Genomic DNA, 12,572 nt, shown 5'->3' with positions numbered 1-12,572 from the left:
CTGACCTTTTCACTTGTTTCACACTCATATCACTCTCCATCTTTGCCTCTTTTTTTTGTTACCTCCTGTGACAACAGAGCACTTTCTTTATGCAGCTAGTGTTTTCACAGTTACTGTGGTTGTTCTACCATCTGCCATTACTGTGGGAAAACTACTGATTGCTACTGGGAATAAAACAAAACTGCAATGCTCCTGTTTAGATTGTGCAATGTCAGATGCACTTTGTTTGTGTTGTGAGTCAAGCCTTCATTTTTTTCAATGACATTTCACGCCCAGTGGAATAATTGAATACTAAAAAAAATGTTTCATTTGGGTCAGTGTAAACTTCAGTCCCAGGCGCCTGGTGCAAACTAAGGGACTGGCCTCTGGTCTGCTTAAAATCAGAGGTCTTGGATTGCTTGCATGTGAGGTATGATGCAATTCATCACAAGTGTTAGTGGAGCATTTACAGCTACAGCCTCAGTGTTCTCATCCACAGTGTGGAGAGGGGAGAACTGGGATGAGAACCGCTGGTAGATGGAACTGCATCTATTATGTGGGTCTGAGAGGTCAAAACTCTTCTTCATTCGCAGGTTATTAAAACACAGATATCACCAGAGAGCACCGCAAAATCCCTAGACTCGCAGCTGAGAAACAGCAACAAGTTGGCACTGGTGACGATGCTAGCCTAAAGCATCAGGCCTAAATGTGCTAATCTACCTGAGGAGGATGAAGAGTTGAGACCGCCCAGATCTGAAGGATCAGCATTAGTCCTCTGGACTCTGTTATGCCTATCAGTGGATCTCCTCCAGGTTCTCTCAGCTGCTCACTAGGGAATATGGATAAAAAAAATCCACAGAGGCTGTAGCTGCACTCTCCATCATCCCATCGGCCACCTGCCGGCCTTTGGTGCGCAGCTTTTCCCCAGAGCAGCAGGGCAGAACATTAACCTGCAAATGTTTCATGATGTAGAATTGCACAGGATTGGTCATTTTACCAGCCCTACATGTGTGACCAATATGTGAAGAAAATGCCGGTCCACATGACTCCACTGTCCACTGGTTTGTAATGCGTTTGAAAAATGTTTCTAAATTCTATCAGAGGCAGACCAACGAAGCAGTCTACTAGGTGTGAAAACACCCTTTGAGGAGAATATGGATATTTATTTTATTTTGGTTTCACAGCACGCACACTCAAATAAGCAACTAATACAAACACCACAAGCTGAAAGAGAGGTAAACATAATGATAATAAGTGGAGTCTGATGTTGACACTGCAGATCTATAAAGAGGGATGCCTCTATTCTTACTAATCACTTTGCTTTTTGCTGCTCTTCAGAGGGAATTGATGTTTTCAAACGTTTTTTGGCTTGTATTATGGCCTGCCTGATAGCAGCAACACTAAAGTACCCGAGATACAGTCCAGGCATTCTTTACAATCATATAACACATATTTCACATTAAGCCTCACACAGAAACAGAATAAAAATCATGGTTTTGTAACATACAGTATATGAATATACAGTTTTTCACTGAAACAAGACTGAATGTTTGAGATTGAGGCTGTGGATATGCTTAACTGAGCAATAATGTAATGTTTTGAACCCATCTTTGGATTATTATAAATGACCACTCCATGTAGCCAAACCTCCATATCTGTCTTTAATCATCCTGTCAAAATATCCTCTTTTAAAGGACTGTTTATTCTGAATAATAATTTCCACAAAAATACAATAATTTCTCTGCCTCTGCCAAACATGTCTAATAAACCAATTATACTTTATATATACACATCAAAATGTGCAGCATTAAAGCTCCAGTGTGTGACTTTTGTTACCAAGATGTAAACTGCACTTATTTGTCTACATATTTTATGTACCAGACATTTGTTTATATTTAAAAGTTATTCCCTACAGCTATGAGGACATTTGGAAAATCCAAATAGACCCACCTCTGATGCATGCGTCACATATATTTCATGTAGCCACAGCTGTCGTGGACGCTCAGACACACTGTCAGTTCTCTGTCAGTGACCTAAATAATGATGACATGTGTATCATGGCTCCTACCTTTGCTATTCCCGTCAGGGCCTCTTAGGACCGTACACTCCTCGATGACTCCATAGGGTTCAAAAAGGCGGTAAACATCCTCCTCGGTCTGTTGTTTGTTCAGCATCCCGACAAACAACTTCCTGTCTTCTGGAACAAACAAAAGAAATGAAAACATGAATTAAAACTTTGAGTGCAATTACTTTGACTTCTGACACAGATATGGAATTGATTTACGGGTTGCCGCGCTACAGTAGAGCAATAGTCTGTTGAGCTGCTTGAATTTCAGTCACATTGTATTATCACTTCTCCAAGACTGATCATTTTAATCTCCAGTATAAGCGGGTTCTCTCCCATATGGGCATATACAGTATACTGTAGCTGCTGGGAGTAAGTGAGCGGTCAGGAGCTGCAGGGAAAGAGCAAAGAAGAGTAATAAAGAGGTGACACACACACAGAGAAAGAGAGAGGAAAGACAATGAGAGAGACTTTGGTCGTTTAAAAGCACCAGGGGCTTGAGGCAATAGCACCAACCTCCTACACACTGGCTAGAAACTCACTCTCTCACTCACTCTTTTACTTACTGTCTCCCTTAGTCTCTCTCTCTATTTATCTGTCTCCCCTTTCTCCTTTCTCCTCTTCCTCTTCTCTCGCTGATTCTACATTTTTACCCTTTTCATTTTTCCCCCCCCAACTGCCTCCCTCCTTCCCTCTCTTTATCTCTCTCTTACTCTACTAATTGCTGCTGATCCAGTGTTTTTTTGTGTAGCCGGAGAAATATTTCAGTGTGCTCCTCGGCGAACAATGGCGTGTCTCTCCTGTGAGCAGCAAAGGCTGCGAGACACGCTATGAATAACGCTGACTTTTCAATAGATAGCCTGTATGCTATTGAATCCTGTTAAATGCTGTGGGATCTGATCTTTACCTTGACCTGTCACACTGTGTTTACTGATGTGCTCTGGCCTTGTATGATTAATGCTACTGTGCACTGTGTCTCCGGGTTGGCAGCAGAAGCATTAAAACCTTCCCTTTTGTGCAGAATGTTTCTCCAACTCTGACCCGCGTAGTCACAGCGGAGAGACTGAGTGAGTGAGAGACAGGACTGTCAACCACTGTCGTGAATTGCAGAGTGGCATAAATCGCTGCCAGAGGTACCGCATAGTGTCAGGGTGACCTGTGATGACTACTGAGTATATGTCGTGTTGCTGTCGTTTCCTGACCCAGACGCACGATGACACCCACATTTTCTGCAACAGGAGAGCACAGCGGCGAGTTTATGCGTACATGACGCCCAGCTCGGGCTCCGCCACCAATAATCCACCTTTAAAATAATCACCCATGTCAGAGAGGGTTGTCTAGGGAGGGTCTTCCACAGTGCAGGCTCCTTATTGCAAGTGGCAGGATCAGAGGCAATGTATCAAAATGGAAGTGATGCAATGTGACATCTGTCAGGGTGGATTGGAGAGCATTTATCTGCAAAAAAAGGAAAGCCCTGAACTGGAAAATGAAAGGCCAAGATGGTCCTTCCTTTTGCTGGAGGGAGAATATAAATTCTGATGTAGGATGTGGGAGATGAGCCCAGGAGATGGGGGGTGAGGGGGGGTCGACTGCACAAATTTCTCTAATGCTACTACCACACATCTCATATACAGTTAGAGAGTTACACAGAACAGCCTCTGTGCAACCACACTCGTCCTCTGCGTTCCCATACTTTGGCTCTAACTGCCATGTTCAAGTAGATGATGGGGTCTGACAAGTTTGGAATTAATGCATGACCTTCATCAATTTCATATGAGCTGCACTCTGGCGATTACATGATAAACAGCCCACACATGGCATGTTGTAATATATGATAGCACATCCATCCTTCAGCTGAAAGACTACGAACTGGTAAGTCACCTCCAGCTAAATGAGAAAATATTTATAGGACTGCAAGTATAACAGAATCATTGGAATAATAGTAAATCAGAAAAAAACACCTGACACATCAATGTCACGGTCAACGTGTGTGTGTTTAAAATAATATCTTAAAATTTGTTTACCAACATTTTTTTTTTAAAGTGTCATGGTATAATTTTATTTACAGCAGTGGCATTTACTCAGAGTTCAGCATCTGTGGCTGAGAGAGAGATTTAGTGCGTGTTATGAATGTGCTTTGAAAACAAGCTAACCATGCATGAAAACAGATCATCAAGGAGATCTTGTTCCACAATCCGAGATTGTGCTGTGGCAGCTCTCAACTAAAAAATGCTACCTCGGGAATTCAGGTCCCATGTTCATCACCAATAGAAACATAATCTTATTTATCTACAGCACTATATAGCACGGCCGGGGCGAAAACAGATTGCAGACATGGGTGCAAAGAAATGAGTCAAAATGACATGTGTACGATACCCTTTGCCACCCTGACACAGACGGTTAAAGATAACTGATCTGACACTAACTATCTCCTAACTACAGTGAATTGACTGGGCAGCTATTCTTAACATTAATATATGTACTGTGCAGACTACAGAATGACTAGAATTACTGCCTTGATATGAGCCATCAATCAGTCAAGTTGCATGTTTACATTCTATATTCTAGATTAATATATAATGTATGTAGTGCAGATTTTTGTGGGCTAATTTTTTATAGATTAAGAAAGGGCACAAGATTTATTACTGAAATATCTTGAGAGTAGTAATGATGGAGGTCTGTTACACTCTTAAAAATAAGGGTTCCAAAAGGGTCCTTCTACAAGGGCTGAGGTTCTACCTGGAACCATTTGCTTCTGAAAAAGTAAGGGTTCTTGGTAACACTAATGGTTCCAGTAAGAACCATTTTGATCTAGAGAACCCTTACCCTTTACAAAAAGGTTCTACCTGGAGCCAAAAAGAACCTTATATGGTTCTACTAAGCACTTGTATTTCTAAGAGTGTAGGAAAACCCAAAACTAAGTGAACTGGAACCATTTGCTTCTGGAAAAACCCTTTCCCGAAAAGGGTAACACTAATGGTTCCAGTAAGAACCATTTTGATCCAGAGAACCCTTTTAAAACCCCTTTCCTGTATAAAGGGTTTTTAACAGTTAGCCAAAAAGGGTTCTCCTTTGAGGACAAGCCGAAGAAACCTTATATGGTTTATAGAGTGTATGAGCATGTCACCAGCCTTCACTATACCTTTTATTAACATGATGCTGCCAATTGCAAAACTGTGTCTAGTTTCTACTATTTTCTCTTCTACTTAACTGCGGAGCTACTGCTCACAGAATAATAACTGTCTAAAGTGTAGAAAAACTGTCTGAGTGTGGTTTGCCTGTTAACAGAGCGTGAAATCCAGACCTTTATCTTCCTGCAGCATCCACATTTGGCCCCTTTGATCCAAAATGGGATCCAAAATGAAATTAGAAGATGCAACAGCACACAAGCGCTGATTGTATCTCTGCAGTTCAAATCATTTTCATTTCATGTGGCATTCATCGTTTCCTCATTAATGCAGAAACAGTACATGTGGTATAAAATCCCTGCCCAGTCACGTATTCAATATGTGTGGAAAGTGACACCCTTAACTGCAGGAAATGATTTATCTGTACAGGTAAAGCCAAACAATACGTGCACCTTGGCTCCATTTATGCTTCACTCGCCGGAAGATGATAAGAACACTTCTGATTGAATCATGTTTTTAGCTCAGTGAACTGAACCATCAGACGCACAAAGGACTTGATTAGAAGTGAAGGCTGTTGTGGGTGACTCTTTTCTCTTTTACAGTCTTCAGAAACAGCTGAGTCACCTTTCTGTTACACTTAAGGTGAGTGCCTTCTACTGTGTAGATGAATATAAAGGCAGACAAGGAAATTCTAAGTTGTTTTTACGCAAAAAGCCAAAAGAAAGAGCCAAACGAACATAGACGAGAGCAGCTCGGTGCTTTATTGTTTAAAGAGAAGTGCCATCACCTAAACAATTTAAGGGTCTAATAACCACACGCAAGTTAAGTGATAGATAATAGTGAAGCATGCTGGCACTGACATGCATTTACAGCTCACTCTCACATTATCCAGCTTTATTGTGACACACCACTGCTGTCCTGAATTTCACCCCCATCACGTTTTAATTTACTCAGAGTTATTAAACATATGCTTGTTTGCAATAAATGCCTCAGAAATTAAACTCCAAAAATAATGAAATGCTTGTCTGGTTCTACACAGTGAAGATTACTGGGACCATTTGAACTCTCTCTAATCAATAAAAGCATTTCAGTGAAAGTGCGCTGGCGTCTTGTGAAGTGTCTGAGTCGCTGCACACAAGCAAATTAAACCAGTCATATTTCATATCTCTAATCTTCATGCTGTAGTCTATATAACCATTAGGGCTCACGCATGACTTACAACACCATTGTAATTCTTTGCATACGCACATGCTCCTATTACATAATGTACAAGTTTGAAGAATCTAGTTGTCCATAAAAACACACACACATACACACTCTGCACAGCCCCGGCACACTGGAGACTTATTACTGTATGGTCCATGATTACACTGCAGACTGCTGAGGATTTTGACAGTGAAATGAGACTTACTGAATAGTAATAGGGCAGAGTTTTGAGCAGCAAGAGAAAGAGAGAGCCGGCTGAATCACAGATGTAGTAAAAGAATATGAGAGAGAGAGCGAGAGAATGTGTGGGAAAATGAGAACAACGTGCCCATACTGTAAGTTGCTGTGCATACAGGCCTGCAGTCCTTGATAAGCCAGGATGGATGAAATAGGTGCACCACAGGAGTTGGTAAATCATTGTCAGGGGAGGGGAGGATGAGGTAAAGCAACTGTGGGAGGAGAGGGAGAGAGGAAATGATGGGAATGAGGGTGAGGGGTGGAGAAAAAAAAAAGCAGCATACCAAGTGCCTGAGGTGGTCTCTGGTTTTCAAATTTTCCTTCTCTGTCTCTTTCTCCGTCATTGCAAGTGGAGATGGAGGGAGAGAGGGAGATATTGTGACAGAGGGCATGAGAGTGCTATAGAGAAAAAACACTTGTCATAAGGATGGGGAGGTTGCTATGACAACTACTTATACAGCAGGCTGTCAGTCATGTTTCATTGGAGTTGCGAGAGGAGGAGAGGAATGGAGTTAGGGAAGGAGGGGTTGAAGAAGGGTCATTTCTCCATCTGTCTGCAAAGGCAGATTGCAAATTTGACTGTTAGGGTTGGAGATAAGGACAAATTATGAACAATATTAGCTGGCTGATAAAAAGGGAACAATAATGAATGGATAAATATATTAAAACCAAATGAGATAACATCCAGGCAGAAACAGGAGCCCTGAGACACCATCCAGGTTTTCTCATTTGGAGGGAAGATAAGAACTGGAAAGACACTGCGAGGATGGAAAGGATCCACCATATTAGAGCTCGAGACTGTAGCGTACTTCCTTCTCTAATGAAAGAAAGGAAGAAAGAATCAAAACCACTTTGTAGCTGGAATACCAAACATTGTGACTTCCTCTCCCTCCTTCACAAGCCCATTATACTTCTCCAACGAGCATGGTGCCACACAATAACGGTGTCAGCATGTGTTCAAGCTTGAAAAAAACACACACAGACAGAATGGAATGAAATTAATTAACCCTAAGAGATCACAGTGCTTAGCCAGTGGAATTTAATCCAATTTATTACATATAGGGATCTAACTAGGGCTGTGTTTGCATTAATGAGCTGATGTGTTTTAAAGTGTGTACAGTATGTGTGCGCACATGAGTGTACAACCTTTCTGTGCTCTGTTGTGTACAGATGTGCTAAGGTCATCCTTAACCGTCCTGTGCGTACGGTCAGGGATTAGAGGAAGGCGTGGCAGAGACCATCGAGGGAGGGAGTCTAAAGCTTGGCACAGCCTCGGAGAAAACCCCAGCCAAATGAACTTCTGAATAATGAGCCTTTCATGTGCTGCATTATCACTGGTGAGAGGACAGCCATGTGTTTTGTCATAATGCTGGAGCCACTTCAGACAAAAACAGAAATAACCCATTAGTAGGCTCTACCAGTACACCTTCAGCTAGGGAAGAAATGTGGGTTGATAGAATAGATTGTTTACCAATTTCTAAAGTAAATGAGCACTCCTGTGAGTACGTGCCGCATGTGCAACTGTCTTTTGAAGTTTCCAGTCTAACCCGCCGAGTTGACAGCACACAAACCGTAAGGCCTACCATGCACCGTGTCCCTAATGAGGTAGCTTATTAGCGCTGTTTCTCTCGTACCTTTTGGAGCTGTTGCTTGGTAACAGCGCAGCAAGGAAAACAACAATACGGTTCTCACCTAAAAGCCGTCACGTCCAATGCTCCCTGCTGTGCATATTCATCACCACAGCGATCAAATTGGACTTGAATGGAAAAAACAACATGAATCGACATGGAATCATATATGAATGTTAGACATACTATACTTTAATGTCACTCTTGTCATGAATAATATCCATCCAGCTACCACGCGTTCCCTTTAACAGTCGCTGCTGCTGCTGCTGCAGCCACCAGCATCAGTAACTATAGCAGCACCTACAGTGACACTGTCTTGATTTCATGTCAGAGTTTCATCATTTTGGTGTCAAGGCTGCTCATTGGCAGCTTGGCTGCATCCCATAAAAGTCATCAGTAAAAATGCCATTGCCGCTGCGTTTAGGGCCTTGATGGCCATGCTGCAGAAACAGCGCATCCCTCACTAAGCACTCCTCTGGGATGGATTAGGGTTGCTGAGTTCACATACATATATGGCAGAGGGTTCTTAAACTTTTCCTGCCGTCCCCTTAGAATCCGAGAGAAGTTCACTGGCAGCCCTATAATGTTTATTAGTTACTAAAAATAAGAAGGGGAGCAACTACTTAGTTGGGATTCTATGAAATAAATAAAAGCAACATTACACTTTTGACTTTTCCTACAATGATAACACAGTAACTCGCCACTATTACATGTTGTTCATTCAGATTGGTCTTCTGCATACACTCTTAGAACTGAAAGTGCTAAGTAGTACCAGAAAGGTTCTTTGGCTTGTCCTCTTAGGAGAACCCTTTTTGGCTCCAGGTAGAATCTTTAACACCATTAGTGTTACCAAGAACCCTTGAAAAACCTTTCTTCGGGAAAGGGTTTTTCAGAAGCAAATGGTTCCAGGTAGAACCTCAGCCCTTATAGAAGGACCCTTTTGGAACCATTATTTCTAAGAGTGTACCAACTACTGGTTATTAGAATTACTGTAGACTTTCTACACCAAACAAGGCATTTTGACCAGAGAACTGCCGCTCACTGGAGCTGCTCATTTGAACCATTCCCCATAAACCCTAGAGAGGGCTGTAAGTGGAAAAACTCACTAGATCAGCAGTTTCTGAAATACCCAAACCAGCCCATCAGGCACCAATAACCATGCCACATTAAAAGTTACTTAAACCATCCTCCCACCCCCCCATCAAACACACACATTAACATATTCTTTACATGATGTGCACATAAATATCTAAGACTAAACCAAATGCCCCTGCAGTGAGTGGGAGGTTGTGGTTGATAAACAATTGCATGTCAAGCCCTACAATGTGTTAGTCAGGCCAAAGAGCTTAAGATCAAACTCTAATATACTGAACAGCGGTCTCACAGGAGGAGAGTTTCTATATCTGAACCATACACATTTCCTCCATGCACACCAACTGAGTCCATTCCCTCTCAGAGGGGATTTGGAGACCACTGATCCCGGATTCTTTCTGTGCCGCTGGCACAACGAACGATGGATATTATATATAGCATTGAGAGACTCGCCCCCGCACATCTGTATGTGGACACATATGTTTCCCTATGTGCATGTAAAAATGCACATGCAACACTCCTGTCCTGCTGTCACTCAACATCCTCCAAAAGATCCCCACAGATTTTATGCATCAGTGCAGTCTAATGGCTGCTCTGCTCCGTGCTGCTGGCAGGGGGATTTCAGCTGCATCTTGGCCCTGCTGGAAAACCTTGAACATACAATTACTGGCCTCTGACTTCCTTAAATGCTGCGAGTAAAAACCTCTGAGGTGTGCAAGCAGAAGAAGTAAAAGCGCACATGAGTGTGTTTTGTGTGCTTATTGCTGTATAGTTACAGTCAGCTCATGGCCCAGCTGACAACGCACACACCCCTCCACCCCACACCCCACGTCAAAATGAAAACACCTGAAAAGAGAAGAACAATATATCCACTATATATGTCTCAGCAAATTTACACTCAATATGATAACAAATGTGAAATATTACTCACAGCCTTGTGTCAACTTCAGTGTATTACGGCTACGGTCATAAATCCTGAAACTGCTGCGCTGCGTGCAAATGTAGCTACTGTATATAAACATTTACAATATGACAGTGCTATTTATATTGTCTCCCTTTCATAATGCCATCTGAAGGGCATTTTGGCATCCGTTATGATATGGATTTTTTCTCCTCCATTTTCTTCTATCCCATTTATTGCCATTCTTCTTTTCCCATCCAGATTGTGTTTCTGCACAATAGAATAGGCCTTTTACCTTTGGCAGTATTTAACACAGCGCTAGCCTGTTTCTTAATTATTTTCTCATCGCTCCACTGACACTGATTCATGAGGGTAATGTTGGACACACCCCCTCGCCCAGCCCTCTCAACCAACCCCCACCTCCTCTCTTCTCCCGAGTTTCTCCCTCATTCCTTCCTCCTCCTCACAGCAAAGTTGTTCTTCTATCATTAATCCATTCCTGCATATGCTATTTCCCTATGCCATTCTTCCTCCATCTCTCTTCCTTTACTTATATTACCTTGAGATTATCTTGGATGGTTAATGAGTTACCATGACTCATTAGCTTTCATCGGTGCTCTCAAGTAATTACTTTTTTTTTTCTAATATAGGACAAAATTGACGACAGCAAGAGTCAACAAACTTCATTACAGAACGAGCCAAACGGAGCCCCCATGTGATATCCTGCCCCCCGATCGTACTGCGTTAAATATAGAGTACAATACCAATATCCTCTCAACTCCTCACCTCTGAACAACTGCAATATTAACGAATAAAATAAAATAAAAAAAAAAGCTCACGCTGGAACAAAACCCTCTATGTGAGAAAAGACAGTAGAAAGGACAGTCAAACAAAAGCCAACATCATGGAAGAAAACTCAGATAAAGGTCACAGCATTATTTCTCAATTATGGGAGACAGCAAAGCAGAAATGTGTGTGAATATAACTAAAGAAAGGAGCAGTGGAGAAGAGAATGTGTGATGGTACACTTAGAATTGTTTCTTCTTATTCTTGGTAACACTAATGGTTCCAGTAAGAACCATTATGATCCAGAGAACCCTTTAAAACCCCTTTCCTGAATAAAGGGGTTTTCAAGGGTTCTTGGTAACACAAAGGGTTCTCCTTATAAACTTATATAGTTCTACTTAGCAGTTTTATTTCTAAGAGTGTACTAGAATAAATGTAATATATAAAACCAAGAATACACATTGAACAGCTACCAGAGGTGAAACAGTAAACATGTTCAAATTAAAGTCCATCACAGGCCACACGGGTGGTACAATGGTTAGCACTCCCCGGGTTCGCAACCCGGTCGGAACAAGCGTCTTTCTGCATGGAGTGTGCATGTTCTCTCCGTGTGTTCTCCAGTTTCCTCCCACAGTCCAAAGACATTGAGATTTGGGGATTAGGAAAATTGGACGCTCTAAATTGACCATGAGATGAATGGTTGTTTGTCTCAACACTCTTAGAAAAGTGCTAAGTAGAACCATATAAGAATATATATTCTTCGGCTTGTCCTCATAGGAGAACCCTTTTTGGGTCTACCTTTTATAAAGGTTCCACCTGGAACCATTAGTGATACCAAGAACCCTTGAAAACCCCTTTTTTCAGAAGCAAATGAACCTCAGCCCTTGTAGAAGAACCCTTTTGGAACCCTTATTTCTAAGAGTGGATGTGACCCTCATGTGGAGGATAAAGTGGTAGAAGATGGACGGATGGATGGGTCTCAATCACTAGTTTCAGGTCTTTTTTTAATGTCAGTTTTCTAAATTGTGTGGACACCAATGTTGTCTAGTACATGCTTGGTTGCAGGTGAATTTGTCAAATTGTCCAAATCTCAAGGCTTCACAATGGGAGTTTGTTTTGCAAGAGGAAGACGACATCCTTTTTTATTTTAAATAGAAACAGTCTATGTTGCCACCAGGCATAACTGTAATACAACACGATACATTCACAAGAATAAAACTAACATGATGGACCCTTCACCAGTTCATCCTTGAGTCAAGTCACCAAATGTGTACCACATTTTAAGAAATTGACATGGTGCTCCTAACATGCCGTGGTCAGATCACATACAAATCAAAAATAGAATGCTCCTGGCCATAGCTGTGGGTAATGGAGGCACAGAAGTGTAAAAATAAAAAAGGTTGCATGGGCATTTGAGAGAGAGAGAGTGGGAGGGAGGACGCTCAGGAGACAGAGAGCGAGAGGCCATGCCCATCTCCAGCTTGAGAGCGTGAGGATGTACTAGAATACGAGCGACTGTGTCTCTCTGAAGCTTTGTGTGCGAGAGCAAC

General features: G+C 41.9%; 1 protein-coding gene across 1 annotated transcript in view; it reads right to left on the bottom strand.

Annotated features, from left to right (window-relative positions):
- The window catches only part of celf5a (cugbp, Elav-like family member 5a), a gene marked incomplete at its 5' end in the record, with an annotated part of 185,867 nt that overhangs the window by 35,063 nt on the left and 138,232 nt on the right, over positions 1–12,572 (bottom strand). Inside the window, one exon of the mRNA XM_083887839.1 lies at positions 2,048–2,176. Coding sequence (XP_083743965.1) covers positions 2,048–2,176 — 129 coding nt within the window. The remainder of the gene's footprint in view (positions 1–2,047; positions 2,177–12,572) is intronic.

Source organism: Microchirus variegatus, assembly GCF_963457635.1.
Source record: "Microchirus variegatus genome assembly, chromosome: 4".
Taxonomy (NCBI): Eukaryota; Metazoa; Chordata; class Actinopteri; order Pleuronectiformes; family Soleidae; genus Microchirus; species Microchirus variegatus.
This window is presented reverse-complemented; position numbering and strand designations above follow the sequence as displayed.